Below are 20,099 nucleotides of genomic sequence, written 5' to 3'. Positions count from 1 at the left end.
ATGCTCAGGTCCTTGACTTGCTGCCTTTACCCCCTGGGGCCTCTGCCCTGAGCAGTGCCAGGGGGTCAAATTAACTCCACAAGGAGGTGGTATTTCTCCCCCAAAGCTCCTCCCACCTCCATGGCCCACGAGGCCATCGTGCTTCCAACAAGTAATAAAGTGACTCACGTGTAAATATGAAATTTCTTCTAATTTATTGTGTTATATTAAAAAAACAAAAGTACATGTTGCAAACATCAACCATACAATGAGATCCAGCGGAAGCTTGTTTTGTGCCTAAGTCTGAACAGGAGAGAATGATTGTACAGAACAGGAATCTGCTGTTGTCCATGAAACAATTCCATTAAGACTGAAAGGTTCTACCTACACTTTGCTCTAAGGTGAGATGGGAGCTCAGAGCCTTCCACAGGTCATGGGGCTCAGGGGGATCCAAACCTGCTTCTGGGAGTGCAGGAGCAACTGTTTTGGTGCTCCAGGTACACGGACACAGGTGGGGAGGTGTCAGCCTGGGGTGGTCACTGCCACCTCTCCCGCAGCCCCACCTGTGTTATGAGCTGCAGGTCCACAAAATCTCTCCCCAGGGAAGACTTTGCTGAGCTCTCCTGGACTATGCTGTCACTGCTGGTGGCTGGAGAAGGAAAGCAGACATGTCTGCTGTCCCTGGGATAATCTGAAGAGCTGCTTGTGCCCAGGACACCTGCCCTGAGCCCCACCTGCACCTGAGAGCTGAAGCAAAACCACTTAGAGTAACGAGGCTCAGGAGCTGAGAGCATTTGTGCAATGGCATTACCAGAGTGTGCACTCAAGGACAGGGGCAGGAGGTAAAGGACACCCCACCACCACAGCACAGCTTTGTGCACCACTCCAGCACAAAGGGTAAACTCAGGAGTGTGTTAAGGCAGAGTCTGCCCACAAACACAGGAACAAAACTGAAACTGGAACTTAAACTCTCCTGGAGTGACTTTACTAAACCAACAGCTCTACAAACCGCTGTACAAAGATTAAAAACAACCATTCCCTGTTTTTTAAAGAACTTAGTTTGCAAAACCCAAACGAGAAAAGCCTGAAGCCAGTTAAGACTCTATTTACAGAGAAGTTAATCACATAGATGTGACCTGTCAGGTGCTTAGCACTGGTGTCACCTCCTGGAGCTGAACCTGCTCTGCCCCACGGGACATGGCTGGAGTTTGTCTGGGGTCTCCCATCTCCCAGGTAGGTCAGACCCAGCTCAGCTGAAGGGAGCAGGGATTGCTGCAGGACTGTTGGTGTTCTACAGTTCTGGGCTGGTGGTCCTTGTTCACCCACTGCTGAGACACAGTGTCTCAACCCCTCAGAGGCAGCAGGTCTGTTACAGAAGCTCAGAAACCCAAAACAGCCCAGTGACACACCAGTAAGTGTCAAAGTACACAGTGCTGGAGAACCAGCAATCCAGGACTTCCCTTCCTCGCTCCCCAGCTTATCTCAGCCAGGAGGGGAGAGGCTCTGGCTCCTTCAGCCCCTGCACTCTGGACTGCTACAAACCCAAACAAGTGTAAGTACAACTCAAACTAGAAGCCCTGAACTGTCAGGACAGAACTGAAGCTGCTGAACCTCAGGGTAACTGTTAAGCTCTTATAAACCAGTAGCTGAAGAAGAAAGAGGAGAAAGGTACAACAACCCCACCTGCCACAGACACCAGCTGCCCATAACTTAGAGAAGTCTTTGGTTACTAGAAAGATGTCCTCAGCTTAACTTTGAAATTTTTTAGCTTTACTTGATGATGCAAAATTCTACAAACACTTCATACTGAATTTCAGCCCCTCCAGACAAGCTCTGAGTAACTGGGGTGTAACTGCTCTGTGGAACAGAAGCATTGGGGTAATAGGGCTGGTGGTGCTGCAACATCTTTGGTTTATAACTGTTCACATGCCCTCAACAGCCCTGAGCCAGGAGCAGGGATCCTTGGAGCAGAACACAGAGCTGCTGTTCCAGAGGACTCTGGCTGTTAAGGGCAGTGCTAAATATTCCAGAGAAAGGGTCGAAAGAAACTCTAGCCCAGGCCAGAGTGCTCCAGTGTCGGCCACAGTGCTGCTGAATTGGGAGTTTAACACTTCCTACCTCGGGTTTCTCTCCCTCCCAGGATTTGTTACCTGAACTACCACAGCTGTGGCTCTGCTTCCAGCCCTATGGAATGATACCCCATCTCCCACCATCACTGTCACTTGACTCCACAACAGGCAACGGGAGCTGAGGAGGTAGATGAAATATTCATTTACAACAGAAAAGCACTCTCAGAAAACCAGACTGCCTTCTCCACACTCTGCCCTTCCACACACAGCTGCCTCTGCTAAAAAGACTTGGAATATGCTCAGGATAAAGTCAAAGAGGGAGTATCTGCCTCTGGGCCACTGTCTGCTGCTCTTCCCTGTGGTGCTGCCCTCATTCAGAGCAAGGTAATGCTCCTGGATCAGTTCCAGAAGGGAACTTCTGCCCCCCCACCAATGCTCCCCTGCCACGGAGGCACTGAACCTGCTGTGACTCCTGAGTTATTCCTGTGACTCCTACACAGCACAGAACACACCTTGCTGACCTGGGAGCTGCTGGAAACCAACTCCCCAACTCCAGGGGAGAAGTTCTAAGCAATAACCAGTACTAACATCACCCTAAGGGAAAGCAATCACAGACAATTTGCTCCTGATCCTCCTCTTTTTGGAGGAATTTTAACCTTGAACCGCAGGGATAAAGCAGGGAGGGGTCTCCCCTCAGTGCTGCAGAAGCTCCACTGAACCCTTGGAGGGGCAGGTCCTGGGAGCTGTGGGGAGCCAGAGCCAGGCCCAAGGGAGCAGCCCCCCTACTCTGAGGGGTCCCTCTGCCCCCAGCACTCCAGGAACATCACCAGCCAGTGCCATTTGTCCTTCAGGGAGTCGCCCCAAGGCACTCCTGAGCTCCCAGCCCTGCAGACCCGGGAGACAGGGAGCTGTGCAGCAGCTCTGTGTCCAGATCCCAGCCTTTCCTGAGTGCCAGGAGTGTGGGTCAGGGAGTGCCTGGAGGGAAGGAGGATGGCTGGGCTGGCTGAGCTTTTGTTTGTTTGTTGTTTTGTTTTGTGTTTAAAGTGCAGGATAATTACCAAAGCCAAAGGCAGCCAGCCCTCCTCCTCTCTATCACAAAACAGCAACAACAAGAGTGCTAAAAATTCAGGGCATTTCTCCAGCTGCTCAACAGGCCCTTACAGAACCCACCGTACACCCAGTAACCTCGTTTATTCTTGTCCTACAACTACAGCATTTAAATACCCCAAATAACCTAGAGTTTGTTACAAAACATAATTTACAGACTGTGCTGGGTAGAAGTTGAACTTCCTGGTCCTGTTGCTTGCCCAGAGCTGGGGCCTGGTGCTCACCTGGCTCACTGGTGCAGGTGGGCCCTGTCGTCGGGGCGCTTGATGTGGATCCTCCTCACGCGCTCGATGCGCTCCCGCTCCTCATCCTCCTCCAGGTGGTGGGACCGACCTGCTGCCCCCCCTGTGGCCTCCAGGAGTGCATTGTCAGGTCCCCTCCCGTCCTGGGACTCGTAGAGCAGAATGTTCAGTGTTTCCTCATAAATTCGGGCTTCTGGGAACTCCACCTGCACACCCAGGGAAAAGAAGGTCACTCTTACCTGTTGCCTGTCACTGCAGGCACCAGATTACCTCAGTTTTAACCCCTGATACCTGTTTTTACAATTTCTTAATTGCACTCCAGCCACAGAAATGATTTCTGGCACAACCCTTTCCATTCCATTATTGGCTCCCAGCCTTTGAGACCCTGCAACTAGTTGGGCTTTTCCCAAAATCACTGTACATGCAGGGCAGGCTCAGACAGGTCTTTCCTGGGAAAGGTAAGAAGCACAGGGAACATGTCCCATTGCTTGCCTGGATCCCTCTTTACACAGGGATGTAGAACCATTGAATGATTTGGGCTGGAAGGGACTCTAAATATCATCTAGTTCCAACTCTCAAACCTGGTTAAATGCACAGGTTTAGCCTAAAAATGAAGAGCTGGACTGAAGGTGCCTTATGGAATATCACAACTGCCCAGTGCTACGTGCCATTGCCAGGTGGTCCCTGCTCTGAGCCCCAGGAGGAGCTTCATGTGGCACCCCACTGAGAAGCTGAACAGTGCCAGTGTTCAGCCTGGGGCAGCTGTCAGGGTACCACTGTCAGGCAGCAGCAGCAGGGCCCACGGCAGGCACATCCCAGGTTTCCCCGTACCTTGGTCTGCTTCTTCTCGGTGGCGTAGACGATGGAGGTGCAGCAAACCTCGGCGATCTTGCGGCCCTGCCCGTAGAAGGACCAGCAGCAGATCTCGTCCCCAATGACGTCCTTGATGAACAGCACCCGCCCGTTGAACCGCAGCGACAGCTTGTCAAACAGCTCGATGTTCTTCAGCATGTTGTCGTCGGAGTTGCTGGGGGATGGAGGCAGCAGAGATTTACAGAGCACGTGGAACAGAGCAGGGGGCATTTAAAGCCCCAAACAACCAGCTTCCTTTCAATTACAGTGTCATAGGATCACAGGATGGTCTGGGTTGGAAGGGACCTTAAAAGATCCAGTTCCACCCCCTTACCATGGGCGGGGACACCTTCCACTAGGACCTGTCCAACCTGGCCTTGAACGCTTCCAGGGATGGGGCAAACCCAAGACATTAATTCTTACTATTTCACTACTACAAGCAGGAAAACCTGCTGCTGAAGCAGCAGCAGCTCAACAGCAACAGCCCTGTGAACAACTGCCCAAGGCCATTTCACCTGTGTGCAAAATCCTATGGCTCAAATAAAGCCATTCCTGAGCCATTCCACCAGCTGGATGGACACAGTATTATGCCATGAAACTTAAAAGGGCAACGATGACAACTTCACCACTCCCTGAGCACAGGGCACCATGGAAGGCTTCCTGTACTCAACTGCAATCCATGGGAAATCAGACAGCACTTGGCCAGGAGCCTCTGCCAACTGCACCTAAGGATAAGAGGAACTGCTCTGGCACAGGAATAGCACAGGCTGAGCCTTCCACTGATGGCAGCAGACTCCCTTCTGACTCAAGTTTGAAATTAATTGGGAAAAAATGGAGTGCATGCCAACACCAATCTGTTATTGGGTCTGGGGGAAGAAAAAGGAAATGCTTCTCGTGGATTTCAGTCTATGAAAAACTTCCAACAAGTCAAACTGAAGTCACTTACCTTGTGTAGGAATATTTGTTGTTGCTTCTGTTGTACAACAACTTCACTGCTGGCTGTAAGAAACAAAGCCCAGATCAGTCACAGGAAGCACAGTGAGAGATGGAACCTCAGTTGAGCCCCGGGCCCCACAGAGACACTCCAGAATTCCCAGTTGGATTTTGGTGGTGGTGTTACTGCTGCTGCTGCAAACCTGTGATGCATAGGTTGGCAGTGGGGCTGCAATCCCTCCTGACCCCTTCCGGGACTGGATCCTCAGCTACTCTTATAGATGATATATCCTCTGCCTTTGGATCCTCAGCTATTCTCACCTGCCCTGTGCCTTATCACCACCCCCTGCCATGGCCAGGTACACCTCCCACTATCCCAGGTTGCTCCAAGCCCCAACCTGGCTTTGGACACTTCCAGGGATGGGGCAGCCACAGCTTCTCTGGGCAACCTGTGCCAGGGCCTCACCACCCTCAGAGCCAATTCCTTCCCAATATCCTATCTAATCCTGCCCTCTGGCAGTGGGAAGCCATTCCCCCTTGTCCTGGCAGTCCATCCCCTGTCCAAAGCCTCTCTCCAGCTCTCTTGGAGCCCCTTTAGGCACTGGAAGGGGCTCTAAGGTGTCCTCACAGCCTTCTCACCTAAACACCCCCAGCTCTCCCCAGGGCACAGCCCGGCCCCTCTCACCTTGTTGGAGGTGGCGATGAGTTTCTGCTCCTCCTTGGAGGAGGTGATCACCGGGACTTTGCAGAACGGCTCGTACGCGTCCTTGTTCTGTGGGAGCAAGGACCACACAGCAGCTCAGTGACACAAACTGTTCCAGTTTCATCCCAGCCTCCAAAACCACCAGTGAGACCAGGAGAAATTCTTGCTGCCCATCCCCAGCAGCCTCCCCCGGCCCCTCCCCAGCCCTGGGCCCCACCTGCAGAGCTGCCTGGCACTCGTCCACCAGCCCCTGCACCAGGTAGTACTTGGCCTCAGCCAGCAGCTCCTCGATCTCCCGACGGCTCTCCGGGAGCGGCACGGCCCCGTCCCGCAGGTAGTTCAGGATGGTCCCAAAATGCTTCCCACAGCGGTCGATCAGGATCCAGCCTGGGGACAGGGAAGAGCACAGTGAGGACAAGCAGAGGCAAATGTGGCAAAAGGCCCTGACAGTGTCAAAGTGCTGACAGACAGACAGAGGGACAGTCCCTGCCCTGGAGCTCAACAGCACTGCCATGTACGGACCCCGGCGGGAAGAAAATCATGGAATGGTTTGGGTGGGAAGGGACTTTAGAGATTATTTAGGCTACTCCCCTGTCACAGGCAGGGACACCTTCCACTATCCCAGGTTGCTCCAAGCCCTATCCAACCTGGCCTTGGACACTTCCAGGGATGGGGCAGCCACAGCTTCTCTGAGTAACCTGTTCCAGGGCCTTACCACTCCCATGGGGAAGGTTTCTTCCCAATATCTCATCTAAATTTCCCTCCTTCAGCTTAAAGCCATTCCCCCTTGTCCCATCACTCCAGGCCCTTGTCCAAAGTCCCTCTCCAGCTCTGGAAACCCCCACCCAAAGGGGTTCTAAGGTCTCCCCAGAGCCTTCTCTTCTCCAGGTGCACAAAAAGAGCTACAACCAGAGCTCTCCCCGGAGAGCTGCAATTGCAGGATCCACATGTCACCTCTGGGTGCTGGAATCAGGACCCAGAGGAACACAAGGCAGTAGAGGCTGGAGTCTCCCTGCCTGAACAGATGGCCACTCTCAGGCTGAGGCTCAGGAATGCAGCGAGGAAACGCTTGTGGGGAAGGAGTCATATTTTGGACAAATAAGGAAAGTAGGTTAAGGCAGACCCTGGGTGTTCTGCATGAATGGAATTACGAGTAAAGTCTGAACATTTGGTTCGGTTTGGAAAGGGAACACAGCCCTTTCATGCTGTTCTGAGGGAAACTGAGACACTCTGCAGCAGTTTTACTCCAGGCTTCCCATCTCCCTCATTCCTGCTGTCTGCAGAACACACAATGTGTGCTCAAAGTGTGATTTTACAGACTAGAAACAAGCTGGAAAGCAGGAGGCAGAACTAGAGACAGAGAAATCACGGAACAAAGGACTCATCCAGGCTAATGAATGCATTACACTCATCCAAGTGGAGCAGAAAAAAGCCCATTTGGCAATGCAGAAGTATGGAAAGCAAGAAATCCCATTTTAGTGGGAGATCTGGTGGAAGGTGTCCCTGCCCATGGCAGTGGGGCTGGAACTGGATGATCTTTAAGGTCCTTTGCACTCAAACTTTTGTGGGATTCTGTGACAAAGAGGAAGCACAAGCCATGGCAATGAACAAGGACATCCATATTCCACAAGTGCAGATGCTGCCCAAGTTCACCAGAGCACACCAACACCCAGAGAGGTAAAGGGCAAGCTGAGAGCAGAATTAGCATCCCCAAACTTCTGCTATCCTCTCTGATTCCTCTGTAGGCTGGAAAAATCTGCTGCAACTTCATGTTTACAGATGGTGAAACCAAAGCAGAATTGCTCATTTCCATGTGGAAAGAGAGGAAATGAGAAAACATTTGGAGCAGTGTTGCAAAACATGAGTGACCACTAAAACAGCTTTAAAAACCTTCTGTTTCACCCAAACAGCCCAAAGGAGATGACTCACAGGGAGGTGACCCCAGCGCCCCTCAGCCACAGCAGAGCCAACAAGTGGGTTGAGCTGAAGTCTGTTAGAGCTGGTTTTTAGTTGCAGTGTTACAAAACCCTCCTGTATCCATTTAGGTAGAGATACAGAATCCACAGGCTGTATGTATCAGAGACCACGGGATGGTTTGGGTGGGAAAGGACCTTAAAGCTCATCCAGTCTCACCCCCCTGCCATGGGCAGGGGCACCTTCCACTATCCCAGGTTGCTCCAAGCCCAGTCCAATCTGGCCTTGGGCACTTCCAGGGATGGGGCAGCCACAGCTTCTCTGGGCAACCTGTGCCAGGGCCTCACCACCCTCACAGGGAAGAATCTCTTCCCGATATCCCATCTAACCCTGTCCTCTGTCAGTTTGAAGCCATTCCCCTTGTCCTGTCCCTCCAGACCCTCGTAACCAGTCTCTCTCCATGTTTCTTGTACCCCCTTCAGGTCCTGGAAAGCCACAGTTAGGTCACACCAAAGCTTCTCTTCTCCAGGCTGCACAATCCCAATTCTCTCAGCCTTTCCTCACAGCAGAGCTGCTCCATCCCCCTGACCATCTCGGTGCCTCCTCTGGACTCGCTCCAACAGCTCCATGTCCTTCCTGTGCTGGGACTGTGCTGGAGCAGCACTGCAGGGGGGGTCTCACCTGGGCAGAGGGGCAGAATTCCCCCCTCCCCTCACTCCGTGGTACATGCACACATCAGACCTTCAGGGAATTAACCTTCTGTCTTACAAGAAGTGTCCACGACAGGATCCAAACACTCCAGCCAAACCAGACAACATTTTCCAGCCAAGCTCTGACAGGTGAAACAGGAGCCTGACACTGGACACTGCCTGATGCTCCAGTCTCTTATCAGCAGCTGGACAAAGAACAGCATCTCCATCAGCTGGCTACAGCAGCAGGGAGTGAGGGAAAAGTCCCACTGGGAGTGAGGGGAAAAATCCCACAGCAGCAAAAGAGAATTGAAAACAGATGGATGCACCTGGAAAACTCAAATCCTTCTCTCTGCTCATTACCATGCAAATAAAATGTTCCAAATATGCTGATTCGCTACAGTTCATCACCAATTTCTAAGCTGCAAATAATCACCTGCCACCCACAGCCAGAGAACTCCAGACTTTTCTCCTACAGCCTGAGGAGCAGCAGGTTTGAATTGCTCAGCTGGAAGAAGGGGCTGGGAGCTGGGTCTGAGGTCACAAGGATCCAGACACAGAGCAGGACCCCATGTGCCACATTCCAGACTGGTTAAACTCCACTCCCTCCAGTTTCTCCCCAAGTCTGGCTTCTTTTCCTAAGAAACATTCTGGCTTCTTTTCCTAGGAAACATTTTGCTTGGTGCCAGGTTTTGGGTGTGACCAATTAGCAGGATTTTGAAGAATTCCAGATAAAAAGTGTTTCCTTTGACAGCTCCAATGCTATTGTCTTAGTTTCCAGGCAAGGGGAGATAAAGTAAGAACTGCTGCCATGGGAGTGTCGGGGTTACAACATACAGGAAGTATCAAATTCCTATTAAAACACAAACTGGCTTCATGGAACAATCCCACACAGACACTGTGGGAGTCACAGCAAAATAAACTTGGGATTTTACGTCTCAAACATGACATTTTAGCAGAAGAAACTGCAGTTACTCTCAGATTTGGGGTGCAAACAGTACCTGCACTTCCAGGGCCTCTGAGCCCTGGGAATGGGATGTACCAGCTCTCGTGTACCTGCCCAGGATGCCTGGAGGAAGCTCTGGGATCATGCCAGGGTGGGCTTCCAAAAATTTGGAATTTCCAATCCATTTCCAACCTTGGGAACTCTGGAATTATCAAATTTAGTGACGCACAAAGCAGCTTTAGGGAGGGACAGGAGGATCCTGCTGGAGTTGCCTGAAGTTTAGCAGAGAAGGGAGGGGGCTCACAACATTTCCACGCCTCCAGTGCTCCCAGTCAGGGCACTGATTCCCTTTTAACAGTTTTTTTCCCCAATCTGGCCCACAGACTGGCGTTTTTATGCAACCTCCATAGTCTGTATCCATGAGAAGTATCCCAGAGACCCCCCCTTTGATCTGGAGCCCCAAACCACAGGACCGACATTACTGCTTTATCCTGGGATAACACCTGGAACAACACAGCTTTGTTTTCCCCAGCTTAAATGCAAAGACTTCTGGCTAAAACAGGAATATTCAGCTAATTAGACTGTATTTTTTTACATTTTTTCTCCTCCAAATCCACTTCCTCCTATCACAAGAGCCCTATAAGCCTCTAAATACAGACTATTCCAAAGCACTCAAAAGTCAGTCCAACCCCCCTCACCATGAGCCAAATTTTCGATACCTTCAGCAAATTCAAACAAAATTTTCAAATAAAAATTAACTAGTCCCAAGAAAGGTGTTTTGAACCTCCAGGCTCAGCTTTGCAGTAGCTGTTGTTAATGCAAAGGTATCCCAGTCCATAAACACTGTTATGGGCAAAACATCAGCACAGAAATAAAGCTGAGTTTCCACTTAAACTCTGTGACATGCCCCAAACATGGGAATGCTGATACAAAACTCCAAATTCTCAGAAAATTTTGCAACTGGTTCAGTTTTAGTGAAGAAAACAAACAAGAGTCTCGCAAGAAAATAATTTCATTTAAAAAAAATCAGGCTTTAGCTCATAAACCCCACACCATGTTCAGAGCAAGTTTTATATTTAAGGAGACAAGAGGGAACAGCCTCATGGGCTTCAAAGTAAACACACAAGTCCTGACTCCTGGATTCCTAATCACAATCCCCCCCATTTTCCATGGGCTTCTGAGCTTTAGTGTCAGTATTTCAAAAGGAAAAGATGTTCCAGGTGCTACCTCGGCCTGGCAGAAGCACTGGCCCTTCTTAGTGTCCTGCTGGTGTCCAGGCACCTACTCAAGTCACCCATGTCTTTTGTTCCACATCTTTTCCTAGCTGCATAATCATGGAATCACAGAATGCTTTGGGTTGGAAAAGGCCTTAAAGATTATTTAGTCCACTCCCCTCCACAGGCAGGGACATCTTCCACTATCCCAGGTTGCTCCAAGCCCCAACCTGGCTTTGGACACTTCCAGGGATGGGGCAGCCACAGCTTCTCTGGGCAACCTGTGCCAGGGCCTTACCACCCTCACAGGGAAGAATTCTTTCCCAATATCCCATCTATCCCAGCCCTCTGTCAGTTTGAAGCCATTCCCCTTGTCCTGTCCCTCCAGACCCTTGTAACCAATCTCTCTCCATGTTTCTTTTTGCTCATTCAGGTCCTGAAAGGCCACAGTTAGGTCACCCCTGAGCTCCTTCTCTCCAGGCTGCACAATCCCAACTCTCCAGCCTTTCTTCATAGGAGAGTTGCTCCATCCCTCTGACCATCCACCCAACCCTACAACTGGGAATTGCTCTCTGTTCTCTGATGTTTCTCCAGCCCCTCTGGCTCTGCCTGCAGCAGGAGGATGTGGGGTGGGGGGGAGCAGCCCGTTCCTTACCTTCGCTGTCCGTGAGCACTTCCATGCGGCCGCTGAACATGGCCTTGAGCATGGTGTCCTGCTTGGTGAGGGTCTGCATGGTGGTGTAGTACAGGGCCCCCCCCACGTTCAGCTTCACGTACTTGGAGCTGGGGCTCGTGCCCTTGAAGGACGTCGTGCGCGTCGCAGCCGCCGGCACCGCTGAGCTCACCACGCTCTCTCCCGACATCTCTTCCTGCAAGGAAGGAGTCCCCAGGTCAAGGAAGAAGCTCCCAGGTCAAGGAAGAAGCCCCCACAAAGGGACAAGGAAGGAGCCCCCACACTGGCAGTCCCACTGTGTGACCCCCAACCCTGTGTTCCCACAGGGTGTTTCACACCCCGGCTCCCCTCGGCCCCTTTGTGAAGTTCTCAAATGCTTTAGGCCTTTGGTTTTGTTTTGTTTTCTTTCTGACTGTCAGAAACTGAAGGACAGAAATCAACTTGGCCTGATCTTTTTCTCAGGGTTTTTCCTGGGAATGCTAAGCTGGGTCTTGCACTGCAAAGCCAACACTTTCCCACAACAACTGCTTTCATTTCTTATGCAACTCCTACGGCTCAAGCTCTTACTCCATCAATAATCTGGAACATAACTGGGCAATTCCCAACACACACAACTGGAGCAGATGTGTCCAAATGCATTTTCAAGGCTTTTTTCCCCTGGAGCACAGATGGCTCTCCAGAGAGCACACGTGGCTCCAGGGAGAGCACACATGAGCTTCCCACTCTGTTCTCTGCCCTCCCACATTTCTCCACACACCAAATCCCACCATCCAGCATCCCCCATTCCCTGTGCCTGCAGTCTGCACACAGAGTGGCCCCCAGCCACATTCCCTGTCCCTGAGCTAAGGAGGTCACACTGGAACAGGCACAGGTTGGCTCAGCTCCACAAATGCCCCAGAGCCGCTAATGACAAATCCTTAATCACCCTGAGTCTCCCTGGACTTCTGCCTCACAGGGACAGGGTGGGATGATTAACACCCCCCATCCCTGCACACCCAGCTCCCACCCCTTCCACAGCAATTGGATAACACTTCCTGCAATGAGTTTTGCTGCACTGCCACTAAACACAACACTATCCTGTGGCAAATCCCCACGGAGCTGGAGCTGTGTGTCCATGTTCTGTGTCCAGGGTGAGGAGCAGGGTGGGCAGGGCTGGCCCAGGGATGGTCCCTGTGCCCGGGGCTCTCAGGGGAGCACAGGCAGCAGCCTCAGCTCAGCACCCTGCCACCCCCACAGCACAGAGCTGGGGGACTGCACCCCAAACCCCTGCCCTGCCCTCCCCAAACAATCGGCCCCAGGTCAAGGAGCGCCCGGGGGGTTTGGACACGCGCAAATCGAGCACCCCGACTGCGGGGGTCGGACCCCTCCCGGGGGCCCTGGACTTGCTCTCCTCTCTGAGCGCCCCAACCCCGGGGTTGAACCTCCTCCGACCCGTGGGGACTGACACCCCCCACCCCCATATCCCACCGTGAGGGCCGGACTCCCAAGTCCTACCTCACCCCAATCCTCCACTGGACAGCGCCCCCCGCACACACTCCCTGGACAGGACCCTCCTGGCCCCTTCAATGCCTCCCGCGGCCGGAGCCTCCCCCTCATCCCCATCAACCCGTCTCAGTCTCCCCCCCTTTCCGGGCCGCAGCCTCCACAGCCCCCAGACCTCTCATCCCACCCCCCGGCGCCCAAAGCCCCCCCAGCCCTCCTCATCCTCCCCCACCCGACCCAGCGCCCTCCCCCGGACCCCCTCTGTCCCTCCCCCCCCCCGATCCCCCTCAAACCCCTGCCCTGGTTGAAGCCCCTCAGCCCCCCTGGACCGCCTCAGTTCTACCCCCCAAGATCTCCCCGTCCCTCCCTCAGTCCCCTCGCCCCCTCCCACCTCCCCCGCCCCCCTTGCCCCCGTCCCCCCCTCACCATGAACGGGCCGCAGCCCCTCGGACCGAACGAGCGCGAGGCGGGCGGGGGAACTTCCGCCCCTCGCGTCTTTCCGGCCCCGCCCGGGTGCGCCCCCCAAACCCGCCCGATGTCCCGCTGGGCCCCTCTGGGCGGTGCCGCGCTGCGCTCCCGCTTCACCGGCTTGGACCGGACCGGCCCAGCACGACCCGGTTTGTCCTGGCCGAGCCCGAACTTTCCAGTGCCGGCGGGGCCCAGCGCCGGCTGCTCTCCCCATGCGGAACCGGTGAGCAACGGGCGGAACGGCAGCGGTGGAGCGGGTTGGCGGCCGGACCCGGGGAGCGGACCCGGGGTGAGAGGAGGGGGCTCCGGCCGCGGCCCGAGGGGACCGGGGGGTCCCGGAGGGTCCCGGGCCGAGCGTCCGCCGGGGGCAACGGTGAGGGCCCGGGGGCTGCGAGGTCCGCGGGGTGAGCGGCGCGGAGGGAGCCTGGGCCCGGAGTGGGGGGGCTGTGAGCGGGGTTGGGGGGCTGGGAAGAGACTGGAGGGGCTGAGGGAGGTCTGAGGGGACTCTGAGAGCGGCCGGGAGGCTGCGAGAGGGTCTCGGGCGAGCTGCGAGGAGGTCCTGAGGGGGCTGTGAGAGGGGTCCGGGGGCGCTTCTGGCTGCTTTGCTCGCGGCCTGGCCTAGTCCCGAGGTGTGGAGCCCCCTTCGGGGGCTGTGGTGGCTCCCAGTCCTGCCCCCACAGCTCGGGGGTGGCACCTGCTCGGATCTCGCCGGTCCCTGTGGCCCTGGATCGCCTTGTCCTTCCCACACGGAGTTATCCCTGCTCCCCAGCAGCCACTGCCCACAGCCCTGGGGCTGCTTCTCCTCTCCTGGAGCTTTCCCCACTTACCCTTCCCTTGCTGGTGCACCGAGAGGGAAATCTGGCCAAAGAACTTAGAACTGCACAGGGACGTTCTAAACCTCCAAACCACCCACAGGGAATGTGCTGATCCGTGCAGGAGCTGCCCCAAGGCACTGGGTGGGATCATGTGTGTGTGTAAATGAGCACCGCACACTTCTCCTGAAGAAGAGACCCCTCAGGTGAGTTCCTTGTCACTGTTTATAAAGTTCCTGTTGGTTCTGAGTGTTTTTTGTCTGGTGAGTGGAAATAAATCAGTGTCCCTTGTGCCCTTTACCCCCTGTCCCTGCCTGTAGAGTTGTTCTTACCTGTGAACATAATAGAGGCTGGAAGGGGAGGTGGAGTTCAGGAGTGGAAAACAGTGTCAGAACACCAGTTTATTTATTTTTTTCCTCTCAAAATCTCCCTGCCTGCAGCAGCTGTGGACTGTGCTGGAAGGTCCTGTGTCAGTGTGTGTGTCCTGGGGCAGCCCCGTGGCAGGGCCCTGCCTGTGTGTGCTCACATTTATTCCTCTGCTGTTGGGTTCTCCCCTCCCTGGACATTGCTGCAGTCAGTGCAGAGGCAGAGAATTGCTCTACCCTGTGTGTTTTCCCCCCTCTGTTCCCAGTTTTCCAGGTGTCTGCTCCCCAGAGCCCCAGCCATGTTCAGTGCCAGCCAGAGCTCCCGGGCGCAGTTCCTGGACAAGGCGCGGCAGGCGCGGGAGGAGCGGCGGGAGCTGAAGGAGAGGGAGCGAGCGGCTGTGCAGCTCCAGGCCCTGGTCAGGAGGTTCCTGTGCCGCTGCCGCCTCCAGAGGGACATCAGGTGTGTGGGATTCATTGAATCATGGGGTGGGTTGGGTTGGAAGGGAGTTAAAGGTCATCTCATTCCAACCCCCTGCTGTGGCAGGGACACCTTCCATTAGCCCAGGTTGCTCCAAGCCCCGTCCAACTTGGCCTGGAACACTAACAGGGATGGGGCAGCCACAGCTTCTCTGGGCAGCCTGTGCCAGGGCTGTCACAGGGAACCATTCCTTCCCAATCTCCCATCTAATTCTGCCCTCTGGAAGTGGGAAGCTGTTCCCCTTGGTCCTGTCACTCCAGGCCCTTGTAAATGTCCCTCTCCTTTCTATTCCTTTCCATTTCCCTTCCCCTTCCCTTTTCCCTTTCCCTCCCCTTTTCCTCCTGGAATTCTACCTTTGCTCTTACCTGGAGAGGTTTTCTTGGCTTTTAACAACTCATTTTTCTCACTTTGATAGGAAGGAGGTGGACGATTTCTTTGGTACAAATGAATCTGGCTCAAGTAAAAGAAGTGCTCTGTCTGTGTTCAGAATTGCCAGGAAGCTGCTGTTTGTGTTTAATCCCAAAGAGGACAAGGAGGTGAGGACACTGCCCTGACCTGTTGCTTTTCTTTTGAGGACATGTTTTAACATGTTAAATGTTTAATTCATTATCCAGTGATCCTGTAGGTTCCTGCAATGTATTTTGGCCTCAGAAATGTGGTCTCTGTCTCCTGGTCCTTCCTGGAGAGATCTGCCTGTAGGAATGAAACAGGAGATGCCTTGAATTTTTCAGTAGTGGTTCTGTATCCAGGGCATGGTTTGGTGTATGTTTTTCCTGGTGACTGTGCCAGCTGCAGGAACTGAGCAGTGCTGAGGATTTTGGCACAGCAGTTCCCCAGGCAGGGACCTTGTGGCAGCTCCCAATGAGCTATGCTGGCTCTTTGTGTCTGATCTATGTCTGTTGATATCTGATATATCTGGCTTGTCTTTCTGACCGTGCCCTGAATTTGTGGGTTCAGAGTGAAGCCCTGAGATGATGAATTTTGCTCCAGGAAACTGTGAGGGCTGATTGTAAGGAAACAACTGGGAAATGAAAGGCTGTGTTTAAACTGCAGCAGTGGGTGATTTTTTTCAATCTCTGTTCCATTGAAGTCTGTGCTGCAAATGCAGTTTTCTGTAGATACAGCATCAGAAAAAGCCCTGTGCATGTTACATACACATTTTTAAGTGCCTAGCATCCCTCTGAAGCTCTGCACTGCAGCAATTGGGTGTATTGGTGAAACAATCCCTTGTAGTTCCTCGTCTCCTTCCCCTTCCAGCAGCGAGTCCATTCCATGCTGAGCCAAGGACTGGACTCTACTCCTTCCCACTCCATTTCCAGACACTGCTCTCAGCTGGGATAACCCCAGCAGCCAGTTCCTTAGCTCAGAGTGGCTTTATGCCTTGCAAACATGTGGGAAATACATGGCCTGAACATGTAAAACTGGACTGAAATGATAATTCAGGCGTTGTGGATGTGATGGCTGAGTTCTGCTGGGATGTCCAGGAGTCTGGGGCACTGCTGCACTCCTTGGCACTAAGATGTTCTTCCTGAACCCCAGCTTTTCCTGGTGCTGGTGAGGGAGGGAGTTTAGCAGGGAGGCTGCAGGAATTCCTCCTGTAGATGAGCACTGTGCTCAAGGAGGGAATTCTGCCCAGCAGCAGTGTGTATGTGCTTCCAGGGAAGGAGCCATCGGTGCTGGCTGGAGTGTGTGTGTGTGTGTGTATGTGTAGAACATTTGCTGTTTGATCCAGGGAGATCTTGCTCCCTCTGCTGAGCTGTTCCTCGTGCTTTTCCAGAACAACCCTTCCTGTAGTTAGAACTAATCCCACCTTATTATTTCCCCAGAGATTTGAAAAGCTGTGCCGCTGTATCCTTAACAGCATGGATGTGGAGAATGAGCCCAAGGTCAGCAGGAGGGGTTTGATTTGGAGTGGGGGGGGTTGTTTGTTATTTTTAATTCTATGTGTGGGGATTTACATGGGTGATATTTGAATTTTTAGCTTTCAGAAGCTTCTGAACTCTGCAGAGATTCCATGGTGACAGTTTAGTATTGCTCTGATATTTTTATTGTGTACAGCCATGGGAGTTAAAGAGCAGTTGATTCTGGGGTGGGTGGTGTCCTTTGACCAGGGAATTTGGGGAGAGAAGTATCTTGGTCCCACGTCTGGGGTGAGTTACAAAACTTCTGGCAGTGTGCTCTGCCAAGCACAAGCACTGATCACTGAGTGTATCCCCCTTCCTCAGGTGTGGTACGTGTCCCTGGCTCTCTCCAAGGATCTCACACTCCTATGGATAAAACAGATCAAAGATATTTTGTGGTTTTGCTGTGAATTTCTCAAGCAGCTCAAGGTAAGGACTGTTTTCTTTGTGTTTTCTCTCCTGCATTTAACAGTTGGCACGAAGGTAATTAGGTTTATTAACCCTGATGTTTGTTATCACAGCCTGACATCCTGCAGGACTCCAGACTGGTCAATCTGCACCTCACAATGCTCGTCACCTTCACAGACACTTCGACCTGGAAAATCCTCCGGGGAAAAGGTTTGTGCATTAATTCCTTAAGATTTGGGACTCGCTATTAAAATCCTCTGAAGGCCCTGGCACAGGTTGCCCAGAGAAGCTGTGGCTGCCCCATCCCTGGAAGTGTCCAAGGCCAGGTTGGACTGGGCTTGGAGCAACCTGGGCTAGTGGAAGTTGTCCTGCTCATGGCAGGATGTGGGACTGAATGATCTTTAAGGTCCCAAACCATTTTGGGATTGTGTTGTTGCACCTTGTTCCCTCCCCATGGTTACCACAAAGTTTCATTTTGCTCCTGTGCTTGCACAAAACAAGGATTCCCTTGGGATTAGACTGTTCCCCTTGAGATTAGGATGTTTCCCTTAGCACACCAACAGTTGTTACAATGTTTTTATAATATTCCAATTCCCCACCCCAAGTGTTCAGGGGATAAGGGGATATGCTTTTAGCTCTCAGTTTTTTTAGGAAATACACATAGACAAATATTGTGAGGAAATGAGACTTCCATCTCAAGCAAGACCATGTGAAATGCTGCCCAAATGACAGGGTTGTGGATAAGGACAAGGACTTTGTGCAAGGAGGGCTTGAGCAGTTCCAAAGTGCTGTGCTGTGTGTGGGGAAATGCAGGGTGGGACTGTGATGCTGTTTTGGTGACACCAGTGCTTTAACCCAAAGGTGAAACCCTGAGGCCTGCAATGAACCACATCTGTGCAAACATCATGGGACATCTGAACCAGAAGGGGTTTTATTCTGTGCTGCAGGTCAGTCTCAGCTGGTACACTCCTGTCTCCTCTTTATCCAGACAAACCCCAGTCCTGCCTGTGCTCCTTGTCCTAAGAGAGCTATTTGGATCTCTGGTGGAGTGTCAGGAAGAAGCTGCTGGGGATTTTTCTGTGATCATATTTTTCTCAAAACAGCAAAACAGAGTCTCCCCACTCTCTCCTTTCTGTCTGTACTGCTGAATCAAAATCCTCTTAATCATCTCATGATGAGATGGACAAGGAGGAATCTTAAATATTTTTCCTGAAATTTGCTGCTGCCACGTTGTGTGGGTTGGGTTTGTTTGCTGCTCTGTTGGAACTTATGTAATTAACCTTTTAAATGAGAATTAGATTACCAAACTATTCTATTGCCTGTTAATTAGGAAAGCCTGAGCACCCTGTGAGTACAGGTCCTAGAGAAATAAGTGCTGTAGAGTGTCTGATTTGAGTGCAGCTTCTCTGTTCTGCCATTATTAACCTGAAGCCCTTCTAGTGCTGCCAAATAACTTGTAGGAACTGGATTTTTGGTTCCTTTGGTGTCCTTCTTCTCTGCATTAAATAAACTTGATGTCTTTCAGGAGTAATCATAATTTTTTTTTCCTGAGTACTACAAGGTTTTTATTTTATTTATTTGGTTTTTATTCCAGATTTTGCTAACTAATGGCTTGGCAAGATCCAGACCTTCCTTGTCCAAGGGCTCTTTAACTGCCATCTTCTCCCTGGCACTGCGGTAAGGGAGCTGGAGCTGCTCCCGGGGATTTATAGCCAAACTTGTCTTAACTGTGCTTTTTAAAGACTTCTCCTTCTGCCAGTGTTTTCATGCCTTTGAGAGCATCACCCTGATGAAAGAAGCTGCTTTAGGCAAATGGCTGGCTTTGCTGTCATCCTTTTTCAGCTCAGAATGCCTTTGAGTCAGTAATTAGTGTGAGCTTTCACTTGAGGGTGCAGCTCAGCTCAGACTGCAGGGTCTGTTTGTTGAACCTCAGAAGGGTTGGAGCTCTCCAGGTGAGCTGGTTGTGCTTCTCCACGATGAACTGCTGCTGCAGGTGTACCTGTTATTCCATCTGCAGGGGAAAAGTTTGTCCCTGAAGCAACACTTTGGAAACCTGCAGCCACTAATGAGCATTAAAACCTCAGTGGTTAATTGGGTGTCACTTCCTTTCTGCACTGTCACTGCTGGGATGGTGAGGGTGTGATGGTCAGGAGAGGAGCAGTGGGTGTCCATGTCACCCGACTTCTTCCTAAGGAAAGCAATTAATTACTGATTTTCTGGCACTGGGGAGAAGGGGAATTAGGAGGTGAACCATTTAACTCTGAGAGTGTTGTGGGTGTGCTGTGTAAAAATGCTTTATTCTCTGAGCTGTCTTATATTCCTTTGAGCCAGAGCAGTTCTGTGAACTTGCTCTGAGGAGAGAGGTGTAAGTGAATATTGTTTTTCTTGTGATGCTTCAAGGGCAAGTTGGACAGGGCTTGGAACACCCTGGTCTGGTGGAAGGTGTCCCTGTCCATGGCAGGAGGTGGAACCAAATGGTCTTTAAGGTCTCTTGCAACCCAAACCATGATTCTCTGATTCCTGCTGAGGGAAGAATCAGTAACCAGTTCTGAACAGCTCAGTTGAAGGCTGTCTTGCTTTTCTGGGCCAGATTGTGCTCTGAAGTGTTCCTCTCTCTCTGTAGCCCTGTGGTTGCTGCACAGTTCTCAGACAATCTGTTGAGGTCCTTCCTGATCCATATCATGTCTGTGCCTGCTATAATGACTCACCTTGCTACTCTCACACCTGAGGTAAGTGGGTGATCTCATAGGACCAAGAATCTACTGATTATCACATCAGGCCACTTGTTATTCCATTTTATCAGCTCTTGGAACAGAGCTTTTGCATTTCTCTCTTTGCCAGTTTCAACTCTTGTGAAAGTGCTT

The 20,099-nt window shown here is 52.1% G+C and overlaps 2 protein-coding genes across 5 annotated transcripts in view; one reads left to right on the top strand and one right to left on the bottom strand.

Moving 5' to 3' along the window:
• Positions 1-171: 171 nt before the first annotated feature.
• Positions 172-13,420, bottom strand: KCTD10 (potassium channel tetramerization domain containing 10). Its single transcript, XM_027711245.2, has 7 exons — positions 13,230-13,420; positions 11,304-11,517; positions 6,103-6,272; positions 5,868-5,954; positions 5,196-5,248; positions 4,229-4,424; positions 172-3,603 (listed from the first exon to the last, which is right to left on the bottom strand). The coding sequence occupies exons 1-7, from the start codon at positions 13,230-13,232 to the stop codon at positions 3,385-3,387; spliced, it is 942 nt and encodes a 313-aa protein (XP_027567046.1). The 5' UTR covers positions 13,233-13,420; the 3' UTR covers positions 172-3,384.
• The window catches only part of UBE3B (ubiquitin protein ligase E3B), a 22,897-nt gene continuing 16,206 nt past the window's right edge, over positions 13,409-20,099 (top strand). For 2 of the 4 annotated variants that reach the window (XM_027711241.2, XM_027711238.2), the window contains exons 1-10: positions 13,580-13,644; positions 14,187-14,289; positions 14,715-14,908; positions 15,342-15,462; positions 16,753-16,812; positions 17,152-17,256; positions 17,349-17,445; positions 18,097-18,182; positions 18,830-18,912; positions 19,859-19,964. In XM_027711241.2, the coding sequence (XP_027567042.1) occupies positions 14,748-14,908; positions 15,342-15,462; positions 16,753-16,812; positions 17,152-17,256; positions 17,349-17,445; positions 18,097-18,182; positions 18,830-18,912; positions 19,859-19,964 (819 nt within the window). In that variant the 5' untranslated portion in view covers positions 13,580-13,644; positions 14,187-14,289; positions 14,715-14,747. Of the gene's footprint in view, positions 13,495-13,579; positions 13,676-14,186; positions 14,290-14,714; positions 14,909-15,341; positions 15,463-16,752; positions 16,813-17,151; positions 17,257-17,348; positions 17,446-18,096; positions 18,183-18,829; positions 18,913-19,858; positions 19,965-20,099 lie in introns of those variants that run through there. The other 2 variants (XM_027711239.2, XM_027711240.2) reach the window with 2 other exon arrangements.

This window comes from Pipra filicauda, unplaced genomic scaffold (genome assembly GCF_003945595.2).
Source record: "Pipra filicauda isolate LSUMZ 115617 unplaced genomic scaffold, ASM394559v2 scaffold33_size4404698_pilon, whole genome shotgun sequence".
Lineage (NCBI taxonomy): Eukaryota > Metazoa > Chordata > Aves > Passeriformes > Pipridae > Pipra > Pipra filicauda.
This window is presented reverse-complemented; position numbering and strand designations above follow the sequence as displayed.